At 38.5% G+C, this 22728-nt stretch overlaps 2 protein-coding genes and 1 pseudogene across 5 annotated transcripts; 1 reads left to right on the top strand and 2 right to left on the bottom strand.

The window, feature by feature from the left end:
* The first annotated feature begins 2887 nt into the window (after window positions 1-2887).
* LOC110944387 lies at window positions 2888-5388 on the top strand. The gene is made up of 5 exons (XM_022186052.2): window positions 2888-3063; window positions 3857-3910; window positions 4334-4437; window positions 4566-4604; window positions 4995-5388. Exons 1-5 carry the CDS (start codon window positions 2988-2990, stop codon window positions 5127-5129), a joined length of 408 nt encoding a protein of 135 aa, XP_022041744.1. The 5' UTR covers window positions 2888-2987; the 3' UTR covers window positions 5130-5388.
* A 1451-nt stretch (window positions 5389-6839) lies between these two features.
* On the bottom strand, window positions 6840-7894 carry LOC110934882 (annotated as a pseudogene).
* Window positions 7895-8397: 503 nt separating this feature from the next.
* On the bottom strand, window positions 8398-10321 carry LOC110944396 (general transcription factor IIE subunit 2). Of its 4 annotated transcripts, none has more exons than XM_022186064.2 (5): window positions 10189-10321; window positions 9431-9651; window positions 9212-9343; window positions 9021-9137; window positions 8398-8896 (listed from the first exon to the last, which is right to left on the bottom strand). In XM_022186064.2, exons 2-5 carry the CDS (start codon window positions 9644-9646, stop codon window positions 8570-8572), a joined length of 792 nt encoding a protein of 263 aa, XP_022041756.1. In that variant the 5' UTR covers window positions 9647-9651; window positions 10189-10321; the 3' UTR covers window positions 8398-8569. The 4 variants fall into 4 exon arrangements, with proteins under 4 accessions (XP_022041756.1, XP_022041751.1, XP_035846346.1 ...); XM_022186059.2 differs by having other exon boundaries at window positions 10104-10311; XM_035990453.1 differs by having other exon boundaries at window positions 9431-9684; window positions 10104-10277.
* Window positions 10322-22728: the final 12407 nt, after the last annotated feature.

Here is a 22728-nt window from a genome sequence, read left to right on the forward strand (position 1 = left end):
CATAAAACCATGGGCACATGTGTACGGATGAGATCGAAGCTCGTTTTACGATGAACGATCTTAACGGTTGTGCAAAAACTATATAAACCCCACCCCTTTGCTCTCAAACTCACATTTGATCTGATTTTCATTCTCTAAGTTGAAGTCTTGCACTTCATACCTGAGAATAAATTGGATCAAACCTCCTTGGACCTTTTGTAAGTCCTCTTTCGTTCTTTTATGCATTTTTAGCGTGAAAGTCAAACTTTATTTGACTTTCTGCATTGACCAATTTATGGTCAATACAAAGTTCGTTTGAACTTCATAACGTGAGCGTAATCATGATGGTTTTAGTCTCTTATGACTATACCTACTGATTACCACGTTATCTAGGCATAGTGGCGAGTCGTAGTTTCGGCCAAAATGCGTATTCTTGCGTATTTTGTAACCAAACTACTTTTAGGTATCAAAACTGTTTGTTTTGATACCAAACCTGTTTTTCAAACTTCATTAAACATGTTTTAACATGTTTAGCTCGTCACTTTAGGTTTAGTGCTTATGTAGGGTCGTAAGGTAAGCGGTCTAAACAACCGCTTATACTTTCGAACCCGGCCCGTTTGGTCGATCATTAGGATCCGACCAAACACATTAGGTGACCATAGTTGTATAGGGGATAACCTTCCGAGGTTATACCTTATGGTCACTTCGTTTAGTTAGTGGTATGATAGGTAATTTATATGCCTTAGGAAAATTACCAAAATGCCCTTTTTGCGCATAAATTCATTTTAAGCATATGTAACCTAAATTTTGACATCTAAACTGATTAGGTAACATTATTAGACATGTTAAGGCATATAATACTTGTCATAGGACTAGTTAGGCGTTCCGAACGCGTTTTACGTGAACGACGCGTTAAAGTAGCGTAAGCTATCTTAACGAGTCGTAATGGGTCGTAAGCACTTAGCATAGGTTTCATTTTAGTATGTAGGGTTTGTTGAACCATATCATATGAGTTCCAATACTCATTTGGTTTACGAAACCTCATACTATCCGATCTTCCGAGTTAGGTCCGGTTATTAATATAGTTACTTATACTAAGTGCCGTTTGATTCTGTGATCCTTCTACCGTTTCTTGGTGGTTATCTAAAGACTATTAAGCAATCTCAAGTGAGTACATAGTCCCCTCTTTTACTGTTTTTCAAACATTTTGGGGTGAAACACATGTGCCTACTTGTTACTTTCGTGCTTTCCATGTTTTCATATCATATGCTTGTTATGTTCATTAGTACACTTATAGTACACGATTTCATTGTGTTTTTGCTATGTATGTCCATTTAGTGCATACTTAGTACATCGTTTTACATTACATTTTATGCTATGTATGTTCATTTAGTTCATACTTAGTACATTGTTTTACATCACATCACATGCTATGTATGTTCATTTGTTGCATACTTAGTACATTTACATCACATCACATGCTTACATTTTGGTATGTCATTTGGTTTGTTTAAATGGGACAATATACATTCATTAACATTGACCACGCCGTTCGTTAGTAGGTAGTGGTACCATAGGAATTGACAACTCCCGTTCCTGACATCCTAGGTATGTTTGGATGGAAGGAATGACCGAATTCGATAAACATAACACAGATAGACCTTTAAATTCGTTTAGGGGTTTATCGCCACAGTCACAAGGCTTGAATGTATGCATTTTCACAATACCGCATAGATGTTTGTATCAGTATAGCATGCATTTATTCCACAAAACATAACTTTGATTTAAACCATGTTTTACTTCAATACCTTGTTTTTGTGCATTTTACCTATGGTTTAGTTGACATATTTCACTTACCATACATGATATTTTGGATACACATTACATAATTTACATTAGACATAAACATTAGAGGTCTTAACCATTCCGACTCAGTATAAAACTTAACCATTCAGAGGCAAATGTCTGAACCATTCCGACATCTGCTCACGAAACAAACAATCTGAACCATTAAGTGCTGAACCAGTAAGAGGTCTGAATCATTAAGAGCCTCATTAAGAGCTAAACAAACAGCCCCTTAGACTTTTATACAAAATGCACAAACAATCCAATACATACATGCAACGTTATACTTGATTCTTTAATCTGGGTTTGTTCGTTTTGTGTTGAACTTGTCATTAACTTCGTACGAGCTTGCCCTTAACATGTATAGAACGCACCGCCCAGGGGAACATGAAGTCATGTTAAGTCTTTTACTTGCGTTAAACCTTAGGTTGACTTGTTTGTTCACATGTCAGTTTAATGTAAATCTTGAATAACTAGTGTGCCATGTGGATTCGTTTAAACTTTTATTACTATGCTATGTATCAAAACTTGTATACTCGCCAATACGTTTGTATTGAACCATGTATTTTAACATATTGCAGGATGATGATATGAAAATTGGGCGTAGCGACGATGCTTTAGATACACACCTAGAAATCGTAGATTACGTTGTTGTATCAAGTTTTGTACTATGTTATGTTGTAATTTGTTTTGTTGTATTTGAAACATGTTGTATTTGAATTTCCTTGTATTGTAATTTGATAATTGTTAAGCAATGAAATGAAATTGGTTTATTTAAATTCTATTGTCACTTTTAGTGTTATGTGTAATGAGCAATTAATTTCGTCTCACTCCGATGTTTTTGCCATCGATTGAGGTATGAAATCCACAAGGACCCGAATATAAGAAAAATCCTTTTTAAATGAAAGTGTGTGAAACCAAATAATTACTCTAGTTTGTATTTGTGTAACACGTTTGAAAAAGAAAACAATTTTAGCTAGTTTGTACTTTGTATTTGTAACACGTTTGAAAAAGAAAACAAGTTTAGCAAGAGGGTAGAGAAATGACAGAAATACCCTGGCGCTGAGAGCGTTTCTCCACCTCTTTTCCCCAAAATTCTCACCACCACCATCTTCTTCTTCTGGAAATCCAGGCGACCAAAATTGAAATTCGAAATTCTAAACATGATTCCACAACAATGGACACCCCCATGCGGCAATCAATGCACGAACAAATACGCTGCTTTGATGCAGATTCCTTGTAAGTTATTGGTCAACCCACCCAGTTCATTATGTTTATCTTTAATTCTTTCTGTATCACTCTTTGGTGTTCCTTTCCCCATGTTAATTGTGAATTGTAATCGGTACAGCTACGTTTTCACTGCGAAATTGATACGGATAGGATAGGATAGCATAGCATAGCATGTTGTTCTTTATTTATGTGGTAATGATGGAAGGAAGATGGTAATGTTGTATGTTTTAAAGGGACCTTCTTTGAAATGGATTGTCTGTCTGTCAACTCAAAAAGAAATCTGTGTTGTTGTTGTTGTTGTTGTTGTTGTTGTTGTTGTTGTTGTATCATCTACATACATACATACCGCTTGCTGCTTTCCTTCCTACCAGTTCATAAATCTTTCAAGCAGATGATGTGGTTTTCGACTTATTTACTTGCTTTATGATTTTTCACGTTATCCTATGCTCACCAAACACCCAAATACCCTTGCCTTAATGCTTGCTTCACAACCAAATTAGTCTTCCGGTAGTAAGTAAGACAAGCTTAGATGCTTCCTAATGAATCTAAACCTTATCATCAGCAAAATGCTCATTTATTTAAATAGTTGCTAGTTTTTATATTTGGCCTCTTGTCTTTCATCATTATGACGGACGGTAACCCTATTTTGTTTTCATAATTAATCGTTACTTACAGCTACTGCTTTCTTTATCGTTGTTGTGTTTTTAACTTTATTATTATTAGCATCTATCTCATTCATGAGTAATAAGAAATTCAGTTTGTTTTGTGGTGATTCACAAAAACTGTTTCGGGCCTCTTGCAGGGAGGGTATTCTGTAAGAAAGGGTGTAATGCTGATGGTGATACATGGGAGGAATGTAAGTACCACTTTTGCTTTTTCAACTTTGTACTATGAAATTTTTGATTTGTTTTTGCTTCGCTTCATTTATATTATGGACGCTCAGTACCAAACTAAGTTTAAGTACAGACATGCTATAAATACATAGACTCCGATTGCTTTAAATGTGATACATCAGGTGGTTATGTTGAGGCCGCATAACCACCTATCTTTCTCTCTCCTACTGCATCTAGTTATTGCTACCTACAAGTATTTATTGCAATTCTCGTGCGTGGGTCTTTACTTAAAGTCGGTTTTGTATACAACGCTCCCCTATATGTACACATTTGTGTAATATATATAAAGTATTTGGGACAACTTTTTATTTCTCAGGGCTCTGATTATTATGTCTTACAGTGCTTTAGATGTGTCTATGGTCTTATTTGATGTGACAATTTTTCAGGCTTGAGCGAGTGTGATGAGATATGCTACAAAGACCCAGTTTTAAAAGATCAGCAGTGGAGTGCTTACATTGATAGGTCTCCTGGTTCTGCGAGCTATTCACAGGTTTTTCTTCTTATATTGCCTGGCGTCATCAACTCTTAGCTTGATTTGGAGAGAGATTAATTAATTGCGTATATTTACTTATCAATGGGTTGTCTCAACAGCTAAAGTAAAAATGTATTTTTCTTCAGGATTGCTTTCATGCTTGTGTCTCCGGCTGTGGCTATAAGGTCAGCTTATTTAAGTTACTACTCCTCTATAATTACATAAACGCGATTTCATAGCATTATGAGATAGGTCAACTTGAATTTGCTAGATGGTATTTGGTTATTAAGAATCACAAGATTTCAAATAAGTTGTGCGCATTAAACTGCACATAACACCCACCATTCCTTTTGTCTCAAAGGGATACATCCTTTCTGGTAAAATTCCTATCCAAGTTGTTGGTCATATCGATTGCGGTCCACAAGTTTTTCTAAACTCTGTGCTTATCTTGGGTACTTTATTCATTAGAAACTAGGGGTGCTCATAAACCGTTAAAACCGGAACACCTTCATAGGCCTGCAAGCATAAAAACTTTGACCTTGTGATTAAAAGTAACACCATCTGTTTGATTGCAGTTTGATATTCCACCAGAAAAAGTAACCGAAATTCATCCAAATAGGCCATTACCACCGCCACCTGCCGCTAAAAGTGACCCAGCAGTAGACAGATCCAAAAAAGTCTCTGAAGACGTACCCTGCACATCAGCATAAACAGCAGCAGTAGAATTTTTATTTTATTATACAGGTAAAATGACTTTTTGACATCCTTACCTGAAATCGTAAGAAACTGGAGAAAATGTTATCAATTTTTGCTTTCGCTTAGCGTCTTTTGATACCAAGTATATTGGCAATGAGCGATGATGATCTATTGGCATTTTGGCAATTCATTTTACAATTTTAAGTTGTTTATTGTGTTGCCTTTTTATTCTGTTTGTAATGTAATTGTAATGCATGGTGAGAATTAACTTTCCATTTATGTCTCCTTGAAATTCAAGGGCTGGAGGATTTATTTTTGCGTTAATTAAAATGACCATTTGGCTACTTTTTTGGTCAACAGTGGTGAACTGAGCCTTGAGCTCGGCTTGTTTAACTTAAAATGGCGCGGCTCGTTAGCAAACTCGGAGCCAAGCTCTTAGACCCTAAGTTCATATAATTGATTTCCTGTTGTCATTGGCACTCTAAAACACGTTGTGCCCTTCATAATCCTACAATATTGTACTAGTGCCTTTATCCATGGTATACCTCCTCGAGGACTTTCGGACCACACCAGTGGATCTGGAATTCCATCATCAGGTTTCCCTCACTGAAAACATCACTCGACCTACAGTTTGGCAGGCTCTGTTTTTTCTTCCAGGCGACTTGAGATTATATTTTACATCACAATATGATTCGTATACCGTTAAAAGATAATCATTCGTTATCAATCGTCTAACATACAAGTGTAAAAGAATATTGAATTTTCTGGGTCACAGTTTAAGACTAGTAAACGTTAAGATTTAGTTTACTAATTTTAACTGCAATAATATGTTGCAAACCCTTGAACTTGTAGTGAGGAAGTATAGTTTTGGAGGGTGGGATATCTGAATGACCACTTGTCACCAACAAACTTGCAATATACTCCTAGCTTCCAAGCAGCTCCAGCAAAGCTCCTTGAAGTTTTTCTTCAATGTAGGACCATGCGTTGAGAGTATGCCACATTAGCACCTGGGTCGCAGCCACCGCCTCGGGTGGGGCGCCACCAGGGGTGCTAGGGTTTACCTAGATCATCAATAAAAAAAATTCCATACTATAAATTAACAACATATGTTGGCTTCATGTTGTTGTACCCTATGTTTAGGGGGTATTTCAAAAAAAAAAAAAAAAAAGATTTTTCACTTCTAACCCAAAACATCTCATCTTTACAATTTAACCCATTTGTTTTTTTTTTTTTTTTTTTTTTTTTTTTTACTTTTAACACAAAGCTTTTTATGTTTTACAATTTAACCCCAACACTTTTTACTTTCAACTTTGGCCCCCATATCTTTCGCAAGTTTTTCGTTTTGCGTTCGTTCAAAATTTTGCGAGTTAACACGTCAGCTTTGGCCCCCATATCTTTCGCAAGTTTTTCGTTTTGCGTTCGTTCAAAATTTTGCGAGTTAACACGTCGTAACGTGCGTGTGGGGTTCAAAGTTTATTTTGTCTATTTTTTCCCGTTTGACAAGTTCGTCGTAACGCGCAGGTTCTAGATCGACTTGTTTTAGTTATTTTTCACACCCTTCATAAAACTTTAATGGCAGATGTTGTATGCAAACTTGTTACAAGAAAAATGACACAGCACAAGGACTAATTATGTAATTAACTATATCATTTAAGTTACTTTATATAAAATACAATATAACTGTAAATATAAAAATGAAAGCACTCATTAAGAACATTACAAGAACAAACTACAACATAATGTATAATTCGAAACCCCATATTTACATACATATTTTCTTATCTTAATGCCTAAACTTAATTTTAGGCCTTATGGGCTACCATTTCAGCCTCTTTCTTTCTGTCCAATTCTGCTTGTCTTGACCTCCACATGAAAAACGTCCCAAACAATTGCTCAACTTCTTCAAGGTTCTTACCATGTGTTTCCGGAAACAAGGTATAAAAGAACAAACATCCCACAATCGCGACACCCGTAAACAGAAAGAAGGCGCCGCCGATTGTAATCGCCTTGTACAATGAGATGAATGTCATTCCAATCAACCCACGCACCACCCTGTTCATGGCCACACCCATGCTACACCCTTGCGCCCGCAGCCGCAATGGAAAGATCTCTGAGCTGTACACCCAGGCTATCGGCCCCATCCCAATCGAATAAACGCCACAAAGGATAGTACCGTAGCAATGCTGAGAGCTACAGCCCATGTGATCTTGTGATCAGAGTGGTCAATGATGGTTAGTGTGGTACCGAGTGTCATTAACGATACGATCATGCCACCTATGCTAGTTAACAATAAGGGTCTTCGTCCGACTCTATCGAGTAGAAACGTGGCTACTAAGATGAAGGATGTTTTCACGAATCCGATGGCTATGGTTGCAAGTAGTTGCGGTGTGTCCTTAGTTATCCCCGCCTTTTCAAAGGTTCTCGGCCTGTATAACACAACCGCGTCTATTCCACTTGCTTGTTGGAAGAAATGGATGCCTAGAGCCGCCATTAAGATGTGGCGGACGGTGGGTGTCGGATGGATCAACAACTCCTTCCATACACCCTCACCGTGGCTACTTTTAGATACTTGGACAAATTCGTCATTACATTCTTCAGGGATGCCAGCTGCTTCCTTGATTTCATTCAACCGAAGCTTGGATTCTTCCAAGCTGTTGGAGGTTTTATCAAGGACTTTTTTGGCATCCCCGAGTCGACCTTGCATGATTAGCCAACGGGGTGACTCAGGCACGGCTAAGACTACCGATGGGACAGCACCGATTCCTAGTTGCCGCCCCATCTTGTCAGCAGTAGCAACGCTGACGACTCAACAGTTCCCTAGCAGCAGGAACTTCCATCAGCAACAATTTGCAATCACCACAATGAATGGCCATAAGCAGCAAGTTGATGCTGCTACTCATTGGTAGCAATGGCATCAGCACCAAATGCCATCAGCAACAGGTTCTTGCATCGGGAGGGAACATTGTTGACGGAACCAACTGAGCAAAGCAATCCCTGAATGGCACCAACCAAGCCGTCAGTAGCAACTGTACCCTTTGGTACCAATCAATCTTCAAAAATACAAAGGCAGCTTGCGTCGTTGAAGCCATGAGGGTGCTTTGCAAGACTCTTGTTCCATACAAGTTGTCATGTATTGTCCAAGGAAAATCTCACATTTAAGACAGCTAAAGGAAAGGTTATCTACTTCTCTTGAATATCATGTTAACTGATCTGTAAAAGTTATAAGTAATAAAACCAATATATTTGTAAGATAACAAACAAGTAAACCAAAAATCATAGAACTGTACAACACCGGATCTAATAATATCTGATAAGAAAATGATAAAAGTATTCTTACAGCTATAACAAAGTCATCGATGGTTTTTGAACGCATAATAATATGTTAACAGAAAGTTTAAACATGATTAAGTTTTATTTCCATATCAACAACCAGCAAGCAGCATTATCTCTAACTTCAAGTTTGGAAGAGCTCAGGAAGATGAGCATTGGTGAGTTTTGTCCTTTTACTGAACCCAGTCTTCTTCTCCTGTTTTGGTTCAACCAAAATATTACCATTCTGAGCCATCACTATTCTTTTAGCTGTGTTTGTTGCGGGCTTCATCCCATTTTTCTGTAGGTCCTGCTCAATGTCCAGCATGTCTGGTGGCAACTTAATCGACCTAAATAACTCTTTCAGTTCATCATCGACCTTGATGGGGACCCTCGGATCATTTGGGTACGCTATCTCTTTCTGGGCGTCGATAGTTGATAGTAGCCATATCTGACGACCAGCTTTCAGGACCTGAAATTCACCAAGTAATAATCAGTTTCATGATTGCATAGATAGCCGCTTGATGATGACCAAACAAAACACCTTATTCAACATCATCTGACGGCCTATAAGATGCAAACAATTGTGTGGTTACCTGTAAATCTTCCATGACAGTTGGGTATGCATCTTTAAGATCAGCAACCGCAATACCCTCTGCAAATGTCTGTATCAGGCGTAGAAGTTGTTTCTGGTCCCTCACACTATGCTTCGACTGACATCAATCAACATACAAGTTTATATTTCATACACAGATGAAGAAATGGTTAACAAATGGAGTTGGTTTACCTTATAAGAGAAACGGCTTCCATCGTAATTAACTTTCGGGTTCTTTGTCAAACTTTCAAACACGGCTTTACTGCCTTTGACATCAACATAGCATGCTTCATTTATTTGCTCAGCTGTAAAGGACTGCCTTGACTGTAAATACACGAAAACTAGGTTACTACTTTGATGATGCATGCATGCACAAGCAATACAATACAAAAGGAGGCAAGTATTATGTACCTTATATAGTAGATCGATGACACATTTGATTTGAGCTCCCACAGTGGTCTTCCTTGTTTTATTATTAATAAGTTGCTGCAACCTTACTGCAGGAACAGGTGATTTCCTTGCAGGTGCTGCTGTCCTTGTAGAAGCCGCAATGCTCGTAAGGTCTGACTGACATTTTTGTTGTTGCCTGTTGAAGGTATTCAGTTTTTCTTTCAACGATGATCCCATCTGATCTGCACACCCAATAACGAGCGAGCAGATTCATTCTTCTAAGCCCAACCAACCAAGCAATCAATAAATAATATAAAAGGAGCAAAGATTCATTTTAGAAAATTAATTGGTTAATATTTGACTTGTAAATTCAAATTTTATTATTATGCATTTGTAACTACAACAGTCAGTCAAGAGCTTGGTAATATTCCTATTATTGAATTGAGGACAGTGGTTTTAAAAAGCACCATACCACCTCCTCATGTCAAAATTAGGGTTGTTGTTAATGTAACAACCAAGAAAGAGGATGCAAAGGTTTACCCTATTTTACATTCCAATTTCATTGATAGCAATCTAATCAAACCAGACAGACAGACAGACAGACACATTATGGGATTTGAAAGAAAATCAACTTGCACGAAACAAATACGACGTAAACGCCCTGAACCAAGTTCCATCTAAGACTACTACTAACCAGATCTCACATAATTCCATCACAAATACAGATTATGCCGGTGTGAATATGTCAAATTTGTATTAAAATCTATCAGAGGTATTACATCCAAGGCTAAAGGTAGCCGGACAGACGGACGGACAGGGTTGGTTTAGAGAAGAAGGGCCAAGAATATGATTCTGTCGATAGTTTGCGTATTTAATAAGGAAAACACCAAAATAATCGGAACACCGCCTCAGTTATATCCAAATTCTAATTTTTTTTATTTTTATTTTTTTTGAAAGTTGATTTCGTATTCGATCAACATTCCAAAAAATCAATTCAATTCGACTTTCCAATTGAATTTGAACGACTCGAGTCCAACGGGTATACTTTAGATGAATGGATGGTAAAAAACTTGAGTCTAACATGTATATTAGAAATCTGAAACATTTCGGTTGGATATATCTAAAACATGATGGATATTATACATTTAAAAAAAATATATTATGTAGATATGAGATTATGTGATAACCGGTCCAATTACCTAAAACTATATAATCATTTACCCGAAATCATATACTCAAAACATAACCTCAAAATTTTTTAATTTTATTTTATTTTATTTGTTTTTTTTTTTTTTTTGCTAACCCTTGTTTTGTAATGTTTCATTCTAATAGTTTTATTGAGTGTTGAAGAAGTCGTCTAGGCGGCCAAATAATCGGCGTCTAGGCGCTAATCGGTTGTTCATCGCCTAAATTTGAGCAAATCGGTCCAGATCAAAGTCGGTCAAAAGTCGTTCAAGTTGGACTAATCGGACCAGGGTTTTTTTGCTCAAAATCGGTCCTAGTCGATCAAAAGTTGGTTAATTTTTGAATTTCTAGGTACTTGATTTGTTATGTTTAAGCTTAATTGCTTATTTTTTAACCATACTATTTGAAACTTGAAGTATTTATGTGGATTTTGAAGTATTATTTTTATATTATTGTGTGTGTGTGAGTGTTTGTGTGTATATATATATATATATATATATAGGACAAAGATCCGTTAGGAACAACCCTTTATTGCGAGAACCGCGAGAACCAATGTGAACACAACAAAAAATGCCTAATGTTGGTGCATGCATCTGTCGACTTCGTCTTGTATCGAGTCTTGTATATAACTAGTTAGATCAGGGCACGAAAAACAAGAAAGTGGTAATTAGTAGTGATTCCGCTTGAAATGACATCAGGTCATGTTCAAGCGAAATCACATATGTTCTAATTCCGCTCGAGTATATATGTCAGATTTCGCTTGAAACAATGATGGTGATTCCGCTTGAGACGTGTTCAAGCGAAATCACAATGGCTATATATATGCCATTCAAGCGAAATCATATCAACAGTTTTCCGGTTTTGCAACGAAGTGCTGCCGAAGTGTCGTCAAGCTGTAAAACGTCATTATATCAATCAAATCGACAGTTTAAAGTGATATTGTTGCTGAATTGACCTCAGTTTGTCTGTTTCCGCCGTTCAAACTGAGTAAAACTCTTCTGAACGACTCATTCGGGTCCGAATACGATCCTGCACCTAAAAATAGCTAAAAAACACACAATTTTTTTTTTAATATTTTTTACAAAAAAATCGCTATTTTTAGTAGCAAAAAAAAATTAATTTTTTTTAAATAAAATTTTTTTTGCTACTAAAAGTAGCGATTTTAACATAAAAAATATTTTAAAAAAATAGATTTTTTTTTTATTTTTTTAGGTTTTTTGGGGGTTTAGTTTTTAACATTTTAGCTTAGGGGGTGGGGGGGTTTAGGTTTTTGGGGGGTGGGGGAGGGGGGTTTAGGTTTTTTTTTTTTGGAGGGGGGGGGGGAGGGAGGGAGGTTAGCTTTTTTTTAGGTTTTTTGGAGGTTTTAGTTTTTAGCATTTAGCTTGGGGGCGGGGGGTTAGGTTTTTTTTTTTTTGGGGGGGGGGGGGTGGGGGGTTTAGGTTTTTTTTTTTTTGGGGGGGGGGTGGGAGTTAGGTTTTTTTAGGGTTTTTTTAGCTATTTTAGGTTGTGTTCACATTGGTTCTCGCGGTTCTCGCATGAACCTAACCTATATATATATATATATATATATATATATATATATATATATATATATAGGTAGGGTTCCACAATGAACTGTGTGAACTAATCTGGGCCATTGGATTACATCATCTAAAGATTTTTAAACAATGGCAACATTGTAATTATAATGTTGTAACCTCCCTTTAAATTAATTGACATAAGGGTATTTGCGTCTTTTGTAAATTGTATTTATTAAACAATATAATCAAAATCCCTAAAATCTCGCTAGTTTCCGTATATATAAGATACACGGCTGTTAGTGTATACACATGTGTACAGTCTCGCTAGTATTAGTTTATACAAGATATACAGATTTTAGTTTATACACATGTGTACAGTCGCGCTAACTATCAGTTTATACAAGATACACAACTGTTAGTTTATACACATGTGTACAGTCTCGCTAACTATCAGGTTATATAAGATACACAACTGTTAGTTTATACACATGTGTACAGTCTTTTATACATCTGTGTATTATATTCAAAAATTGTTACATATGTGTATGTTAAAAATATATAGTATATTATGCATGCACACGAGTAGATTCATATAAAAACTATGAAATTAATGAAAACGAAACATATCACATGTATGCAAAAATAAATAACTTCATCACATATTCAAAAAAAGAGTTAATGCCCAAAAATAATTATAATTTCAATCTCAGAGAAAATTTTCAATATATATATATATATATATATAATAAAAGAAAAACAATATTAAAGCTAAAATTAAAACAAAATCTATAGATAAAAAAAATGATAGAAAAATAATTAGAAATGAGAGAGAGAGAGAGAGAGAGAGAGAGGGAGTTAAGAGAGGAGAAAATTAAAGGATTTTAATTAAACATACTTGTTTAATGTCAATCTTACCCTTTTAATCTAAAAAATGATCAAGGGTCAAGATTAGTTCACACAGTTGTAACAACCCGCACGTTCGTGCGTTGTTATTACTCGTTACACTCGTTACGCCTAGCACCAGAGATTCGGATCATAATGTGACTATATCGCATACATCACTATTTCGCAGTATTTTCGCATATTACGCATAATTTATCGCTATAACACATCACATCGCACGTACTAACACTCACGATGACGTTGAGTGAGGACCTATTCTACTCTCCTCGATAGCCGTGACGTGTCGCAACGCAACGCATATTCGAAACGCGCAACTCGATTATCGCAACGCAGACTTTGAAATATGGATATTAATACGACCCTTTGTGATTAATTATAATAAATATATGAATGTGGGTATGATGACGTGTAACCAATCTATTGCAAAGCTTAATGAACAAAACGAAACATCGAAACGCAACACATCGGAGACCATCGATCGAGTGACTGATCGATCGAGTGGCCACCCGATCGGACTGCCACCCGATCGGACAGCCACCCGATTGGACAGCCACCTGATCGGATTGCCACCCGACCCATGGCACCCCATCTCCTTCACTCCACTTCACCTATAAATAGCACTTGTCACATCACTTGAACAGTGATGTGACAGCTCTCACTCGTCTAGCAAGCTTTGGGGCTATTTCCTCTGGATTTCTCGCGATTCTTGTAAGTTTCTACCTCAAATCTTGTACTTTCATGATCTACACGCACTCCTTCACCTTTCTATCTTTCGAATCTTAACTTTTAACCATGAAATCACCGGATTTTAGGTGTTCTAGGATGATGTCATCATGGAGTTCTTATGAACTTCCTGTTTTGGCTTCAACCCACCAAGAACAACTTAGATCTGAACGATTTCCACATAAATAAACAAAGATCTTGCATAGATCTGAACATATTCATGGTGAAAAGGATTGAAAGATGGTTTTCCAACTTTCTTTCAACTCTTTTACACTCAATGCACTCAAACCCGATGGAATCGGAGCTTGCTTCTACTCATTCTTAGTGAAGCATTAGTTCCAAATCTGAATTCTATCCGGGAGAGATTGATGTGCGTTAGGTGTAATATATTTTTGATGTATATTTTAAGCCCTTTTTACATTTTTAGCCAAGTTTTAAATTTATAAAACACGATATTTACTAACACTAAACACACATATGGGCAAGTGCACCCATCGTGGACATAGTATAGTGTTGATAAAATACCGAGGTCGTCCAAGGACACAAGAGCTTTTAGTACCGGTTTATCCTCAACGTCTAATCAAATCAAAAAGTTAGAAAAGATTTTTAAACTAAGAAAATAAAAACTAACTAAATGCTGAAAAATAAAAATAAAATAAAAACAGATAGACAAGATGAATCACTTGGATCCGACTCGTGTATTAGTATAACCTTTGATTATTTCCGCACTTTTGCACTTGTTTAAGAGATTATCTTAGTTATTGTAGTAGGCCCCTCTTTTGAAGGCGACGTCACCCTCAACCCAGTAGTTTGAGTCAGCAAGGATACAATCCTAAAGGGTTGGATTATTGGAAGATAATGAATTAAGTTATTAATGCAAATTATGGTAGGCCCCGCTTTTGGCGGTGACGTTACCCTCGACTAAGTAGTCTGTGTCAGCAGTGATACAGTCCTAAATAGCCGGGTTATAGTATTAATAGTAGTTAACTTATGAGGGGGTCAAAGAGTTTGGATCCCCGCCATCCAATACCTATGGGCATTGAAGGAGATCCTACTAAATTTGACCCAGGTCCCTTGCAGGACCTCTAAACGCTGAACAAGGGCAAGACCCTTACCAAACCGTTCCCTTAACCCCCGACCAGGTAGCCAACATACCTCCATATAGACCGTGGAGATATGAATGGTGAAAATCTTTTATTTTATATAGACAGTAAAATAATGCCAAGACACCACGGACAAACGATAAGGAAAGATCACCTTCAACATAAGTAACTAGTTATTAAAGTCATTAATACAAAACCAAATAAAAAGTGCAAAAGATTAAAAATAAAAAGTATTATACTAAACACTTGTCTTTACCAAGTGATGTAAGAGACTTAGGCAAACATGGCCTTGATTGTCAAGAACTCTTACGATCAATCTTGGATCCCGAAACGACTCACACACTCTATGATGGACAATGGATGATGGTGGTCGATGATGGTGTTGTGATGGTGGTGGGTGGTGGATGAAGTGTGAGAGAGGTGGTGTGCCAAGGGATGAGTTGAAATGAAACCAAACACTCCTATTTATAGGCTGAACAGAAGGCTGGGCACGGCCCCGTGTCCGCTGGACACGCCCCCGTGCCCGTCTGACACTCTCTCTCTTCATTAATTGTAATTCGCAATTACAATTAATGCGCCTGCTGTACTTTCGCCACGCCCCCGTGCTCACTGGACACGGCCCCGTGGTGGGCAATAGAAGCTTCTATAGGTTTGTCTTTTCTGCTGCTTCTTGGGCACGGCCCCGTGCTGGCTGAGCACGGGGCGTGTTCAGTCTTCTGCCTTCTCTATTTTGCTTGGGAGGATGCCGTTGAGGGGTCGGACAATCCACTTTTGTTCCTTTTCTTGTATTTATGTTAGATTTAGCTGTCTTTTTGCTTCTTTTGTGAATTTGAGCTCATTTAATCCTGAAAATACAAAAGGAAGACAAAAACACTCTTTTTCCAACATTAGTACTCAAAAAGGGTTAGTTTTATGCCTTATTTGATGTAATTTATATGTTGCATTTTACACACATCAGAGATATTTATTTCGGGTTTGAACATGGACAACCGACTCGAACCGTGAACTGTTCGGACTAGGGTGATTCCTGTTGGGCCAGGTCACTTGGGACGAGATACGGGTCCTGTTGTTCAAACAAGTTATCAAAACGTCTCATTCAAAGCTACAACACTTCAAACAAAAACAAGTGATAGAACGATCAGACCGACGGAACGGATTGCCACCCGATCGACCGGCCGTCCGATCGGGCTGCACTTGGTTCCATACTTAAACTATTTCTCAAACTATTCAAAGGATCTGAACGTTGAAACGGATTACCATCCGATCGGGTTGCCATCTGATCGAGTGACCGTCCGATCGTGTGACGTTTTGGACTTAAACATGTTCAGTACGGAATTGTCACACGATCGGATTGCAATCCGATCGATTGACAGACTGCTGTGAACTTGTTCTCACTAAAGTGTCCTACCAATCGGGTTGCCACCCGATCGGACCGCCGTCCGATCGATCGACCTGAAAGGTAGAGATACTTTTCTGTTTTCAAAATGCTACAACAAAAACTTCAAAAGGCAAACCATCATACACAAACACATTGATACCAAACGAGGTGACAATCTAATCGAATGGCCATCCGATCGGATTACCATTCGACACTTGGTTTACTCGCCACCGCTTGACACACTATTCAACGCTTACGCTATCAATCTGTAATTAGGCTAATCTCAGACGCGCTCCCTTCAATCCAACCAAGTTGTGTTTACTTGCTGAACACCGACTGTGAGTATACTCGAACCCTTTTTATCGCAATTTGGGTGTAACATACGTTCCTATCAAATTGAACTTATCAAAACGAATTATACGATTAAACTGTTTATCACTTGCGAATAACTATTATGCATATTTACACGTGATGCTAGTTACATATGTGTTAGGACTTATACTCGCAAGGTCCCGCCTTAACTAGTATAGTACTATAGAACCCGATGGGGTCTAGTTAGGATGAATAGCAATCGCAATCGCAGCTCGAGTGACTTAGCTGGTAGTATCTGTCTTGTATGCATGTATGTTGAGGTATCTCGTTTATGCATTTGGTAATTTGCAGCACTTTTTTACTATTTCTCGCTACTATCAAAACTTGTATACTCGCCAATACTTTTGTATTGATGTTGTTTTAACGTATGTTGCAGGTTTAGTCGCAGTCTACATTAAATCAAGCTAGGAAGTCTAGAAACTCACCTAAAATCTATGTTGTCGGATTTGTATTGTTTGAGAGGACAAGAAATCTGTGATAACTTATGTGAATGTATTGTTTGTTAGTATGGGATAATGAACGCACTAAATACTGTCGCAATTGAGTTGCTATGGATTCTCTTGAGCATCTGATCCGCCTAGTGCCGCGCCCCGATGATTCCGCCATCGGTTGGGGTGTGACATATTGGTATCAGAGCCATAACTATAGGGAATTAGGCAAGGCCCGACCTAGTCCGGGTCGATGTCTTAGAAACGACCTAGTCTATAGTCTAAGTACCAACGGGCCGACTCGTACGGACCCAGTAGGATTTATACGGGCCTACTTGATGCTCTCATTCGAATCCGCTAAAAACTACAATTCCGTGTGAACATCGCATGCTAGAATTTCACGCGAAGAGCCTTCCCTAAGGCTAAAATATTACTTAGCCTTTCCTAAGGCCAACACAATACACTTGTTTTCGAAAATACTCGCGTAACACAACTGAGTGGTCCATTCGAGATCAGGCGTGAAAACCAAGGACTCTCGATAGGATTGCTCACTCAGCGCATTTTTCTAGCACGAGAACTTTCCTTTGAGCTAGGAGTGACATCCATAACTCAACGAAAGTCTCCATTTCAAAATCTAGTGGAACTCTCGAACTTATTCGAAGAGCACAGCTAGGAGCGAAGTAATTAAGTCAGGAGTGAAACCCGTAACTTAATAAACCGCTCCGCTCTCTATAAAAATGGTTTTCAAAAGCTCTCACCAAGGACTCGACCATAACGATGACTCGAGCCACGCGACGAATAGGAGGACGAATGCCATGAGCTGCATCCTAGTGGAAGCATAGTCTTCCATGGCGACGCGCGTGCACGAATTGTTGGATATAGTTGAGTTACCTTGGGCAGTCGACGCCTAAACACCAGAGGCACTCTATCTATTTTTCTAGCTTACGAATCGTCGATTTTACGCTTTATGGAATCTATCTACGCTTATTTGTTTACGACTTAAAACTTTACGCTTTATCGATTTCTAGATTTATCAATTTCCGCTCCCTGCTTTTGCAAATGCACGACACGCACAACCATCGCAATCTGAAACGAAAACCAAATGATCGCAACAAAACTACTGCTTAACTTTCCGCTCTCGCTCTCCTACCCAACGCGCCCTCGCGTATTCTACACCGATATGTATGTGTATAAGTTTAAACTACAACTATCTATATCTAAATACAAACAAATCATTGTGTGAGAACTTAGGAATCTTGTGTCTGCTATGTGGCTCCTATGTGACTTTGCATTACTATTATACTACCGCATCAAGTTTTGAACGCGCTCAATCGCATCGCAAAACTCAAAAATCATTATGATCGAATCTCACTCCAAGTCTCTCTCTATCTAGATGTCTTCAAACGACTTCACCTCGAGACAAACAGCTAGGAGAAGAGCCAAACAAAGTGCTGAGAAGAGGATTTCCTCGCTTGTGGCCAAGGAAGTGGCCAAGGTCATTCCTCAAATTGTCACTCAAGTGCACTCTCTCAGCAACTCTCGAACCTCCGAAGACTCTAAGACGGAAGCGCCGCAATATGCTTTCCTCTACAAACACTTCAAAGCCTGTAACCCAATGGAGTTCACGGGTGAAGGAGGTGTGTCCCAACTACTCTAGTGGTTCGATTCTATCGAAGTTACCCTTCGTCAGAGTGGGTGTCCTGATAGTTTCCGTACTACTTACGCAACCAGAGTATTTCAATCGCGAGAACTCGACTGGTGGATAGCCCAACGTAACAAATGTGGGATCTCCGCAGCTTACGCTCTCTCTTGGAATGAACTGAAAGAGCTCATGAAGAAAGAGTACTGCCCTCCCCACGAAGTCCAGAAGCTAGAAAACGAATTTTGGAAAATCAAGCAAGTCGAAGGTGACAATGCCGGCTACACCGCAAGGTTTAGACAGCTTAGCATAATCTACCCAAGTCAAGTCAACACTTCAGAGAAAGCCATCACGAAGTACATTCGTGGCTTGCCTGAGTGTGTGGGTGATTTTGTCGAAGCTGCAATACCTCCTACCATCGAAGAAACCTACCGCTTGGCCGCAGAAATCAACGACAAACGAGTTTTGGACGGATTTTTCTCCAAGAATCCTGTCAAACAAGCTCATCAAGCAATCGTCATCGATTCATCCGACAATTCTTCCAACGAATCTACCAGCGATTCTTCTGAAGATTCCTCCGACGATATCTCCAGGAATCATCAGACGAATCTGCCGACGGCACCGCGTTATCTCAGGAAGCTCAGCCCAGCCGTAAACGAAAGATCATGAGCCCAGACTCTTCAACAACTGAACTGTCGCAACCAGAACCTCTCCATGCAGCTCCAGTTCACTTGAAACGCGCCTACAACGGAGCTTATCCCCTATGTTTCACGTGTACGTATCATCACCCGCCAGAAGCTAACTGTCGCTATTGCGCAAATTGCAACTGGTATGGTAATCTTACGCAGCACTGTCGCACGGGACCGCAGCCTTGAGGAATTTTAGAACAACCGCAGTCTCCGCAGAAGTCCTCCACAACAACGTTATTTTGCTTCTAATGTTATTGTAATAATACGACCTATCGCCATCAATTTCTTTTATGTGTGGAACTTATTCTATCTCTCGACGCATGTGGATTCTATTTCTCTCTTATACTCGCGCATAATCTATATGCTAGCACTATGTACTATATAATGCATTTTACCCCTATTATGCTTTCTTGAGATAAGGAACGATAAACGTGCAAGAATCAGATTAATCACAAGTGCACACGGGATTATTTTGGTTAGTGCACGGAGATTGTAGTGAGTTTCAATGATGCCTCAACATTCAGCGCATGGTTAAGCGTGGTGGATACGCCGCTGGTACTTCATATATATAAGCATCTTGACCATGTCTGACGAAGTGTGACACCTATGCACGGAACAGAGGCGTATGGTTGAAACATGACGGTGTTTCGCTCTGCTAACCGAAGCTTTGTGAAGAAAGTGCCATGTGGAGTTGGAACGTAGACCTATTATATTATTGTGGTTATTTTTGACACGCTACACTAGATCGCAAGGCGTAACAATCTCAATCGCAACTCAAGCGTGTGCTCGTAAGACTTTTCATAAGTCAACACGCTCACAGTCGCATTATCGCTGGAATCTATCTCGCAAATCGCAATAGTTTATTATGTGTGTCGCGCTATCGTTTATTGTGTGTTCGCAATCTCAATCGCTTATTATATGGATCGCTATCGCCTAGGGTGTGTCTTCGCTTAATCGCATATTTTGTATGTATCGCCCTATCACTCGCCTCACATGACGAAACTAATAGGGCTAAGACATGGTGGTATTTTAGCCGTATCAGCAAACTTTCGTGGAAAAAGGCCATGTGGGCTAATGTTAGTTAAAATTGTGGTGTTGTTAAATCTAATCGAATCGCACGCCTCCATCACTTGCAACGCTTCGACTGTCGCTTATCGCTCGACGCTTGTCGCTATCGCTTGTCGCTATCGCTTGTCGCTATCGCTTGTCGCTATCGCTTGTCGCTTTTCGCTTATCGCCACCGTCTTCGCTTACTATGCTTGGTGTTGGTGTTATCGATTATCGCGTACCGATCATCGCTTATTGCACTCGTCACTAAGCTGAGCTCGAAAATGACTTCATCGCTCAGTTCATCCTTTCAAGACTCGATCCAACCCTTTCCCGTTTTGTCACACCCCGACCGCGTTAAAACAACGAAACCGCGGCGAAAACGTCGGGGAGTGTTGTAACAGAATCATTGTTTCACAACCATGGATACAAAAGTTTCGTTTTATTGATTCATTAAGTAATTTACATTGTCTTAAAACCAAACAAACAAGTTACACATCGACTATCATTGTTATTATGTCACTAAGGCCTCGTCCAGATCCTATGTGAACATGCATCCTAGCAATCAACATCAAGCAACATTACCTGAAACATATGTAAAAACAAAGTCAGCAAAGAAATGCTGGCGAGTACATAGGTTTTATGAGAGTATCGGATTCATGGCTCGTTTACATGTTGCAAAACCTTATTAAAAACCTTGTTTTGAAAAGTGTATAGTATTGCAACATAATTAACCAACTCAAATAAAATGGGTTATAGATTATAAAATCTCGTAGCCATGATTCTTAACCCCAAAACATTTGTTTTAGTAAACCAATTTGTAAAACATCTCATAAAAACTCGTTAATAAAACTCGTATGGTTTATATTACTTAGAAAATATCGTTGTGTGACATCATTTCAAAATCGTTTATCCAAGTGAAATAAATAATGCCACGGAATGTAATATGATAAAAACACTTATATATAAGAAGTACCAGTGGCGTATCTACCATGCTTTTATCATATCACACCCGTCCCATTATCTAATCACAACCCAAAAACCAATCGTTTATCTAAATCGTTTAACTTGTTAAAATCGTTTCAATCGTCTAATTGTGAAACTACTTTTGGTCGTCTCGCTAATAACATTCAAACCTTCGCAACTCGCTTCTCGTATTAACAAACCACCAAAGGGTAAGTTAACAATCACAGATTCAATCGTTACCCACATAGCCCCCACACATAACCATAGGTGCAGTCTGATAACGGGATTTGTCAGATCCTATGGTACCATAACCTAATACTGGTCGGCTTGATCAATGTTAATGAATGTCATTTGTTATGTAACTACGTCCAACAAGTTTGTTCACATTATCGAAATCGTTATTTGTTTAATATAAACCATTTTAATCGTTTTTGAAACCATCGTTAAAATATCGAAAACATTTAACCCATATGAATCACCCCAAAACAATCGAAAACAGTAAAATAGGGGAACCATGTACTCACATTGAAGTGCAAATATCCTTGATCTAAAGAACTTAGCGAAGCTCAGGCAAACCAAGGAAATCAAGTAGTACCTAGTAATCGGATCACTAAGTCAAATAAATCGACACCTAAATCGGAAGATCGGATAGAATGAGGTCTCGTAAACCAAATGAGTATTGGAACTCATGTGATATGGTTTAACAAAGCCTACATCCTAAATCGGAACCTATCCTAAGTGCTTTCGACCCGTTACGACCCGTTTAGGTAGCTTACGCTACTTTAACGCGTCGTTCGCGTAAAACGCGTTCGAGACGTCTAACTAGTCCTATGACAAGTATTATATGCCTAAACAAGTTTAAATATGTTGTATAATCAGTTAGGTGACAAAAGTTAGGTTAAATATGCTTAAAATCCAATTATGCATGAAAAGGGTATTTTGGTCATTTACCTAGGGCATATAAACTACTTATCATACAACTACTTAAACTAAGTGACCATAAGGTATAACCTTGGAAGGTTATTCCCTATACAACTATGGTCACTAAACATGCTTGGTCGGATCCTAAAGATCGACCAAACGGGTCGAGTTCGAAAGTCTAAGCGGTTGTTTAGACCGCTTAACTTACGACTCTATACAAGCATTAGACTAAAAGTGACGAGCTAAACATGTCGAAACATGTTTAACGAAGTTAGAAAACAGGTTTTGATATCAAAACAAAGGGTTTTGATACTCAAGAGTAGTTTGGTTGCAAAATACGCATAAATACGCATTTTGACCGAAACTACGACTCGTCACTACGCCTAATCAACGTGGTAATCAGTAGGTATAGTCACAAGGGACTATGACCATCGTGATTACGCTC

The sequence above is a fragment of the Helianthus annuus genome, chromosome 1 (genome assembly GCF_002127325.2).
Source record: "Helianthus annuus cultivar XRQ/B chromosome 1, HanXRQr2.0-SUNRISE, whole genome shotgun sequence".
NCBI classification, from domain to species: domain Eukaryota; kingdom Viridiplantae; phylum Streptophyta; class Magnoliopsida; order Asterales; family Asteraceae; genus Helianthus; species Helianthus annuus.

Excerpts from the sequence above, each read along its gene's own strand:
- LOC110944396 (XM_022186064.2), bottom strand. The coding sequence starts at position 9,646 with ATGGGATCATCGTTGAAAGAAAAACTGAATACCTTCAACAGGCAACAA. Across the intron at positions 9,344-9,430 it reads TCATCGATCTACTATATAAG|TCAAGGCAGTCCTTTACAGC; the intron begins GTACATAATACT and ends GTGTATTTACAG. Across the intron at positions 9,138-9,211 it reads GAAGCCGTTTCTCTTATAAG|TCGAAGCATAGTGTGAGGGA; the intron begins GTAAACCAACTC and ends GATTGATGTCAG.
- LOC110944387 (XM_022186052.2), top strand. The coding sequence starts at position 2,988 with ATGATTCCACAACAATGGACACCCCCATGCGGCAATCAATGCACGAAC. Across the intron at positions 3,064-3,856 it reads TGCTTTGATGCAGATTCCTT|GGAGGGTATTCTGTAAGAAA; the intron begins GTAAGTTATTGG and ends GGCCTCTTGCAG. Across the intron at positions 4,605-4,994 it reads TCTCCGGCTGTGGCTATAAG|TTTGATATTCCACCAGAAAA; the intron begins GTCAGCTTATTT and ends GTTTGATTGCAG.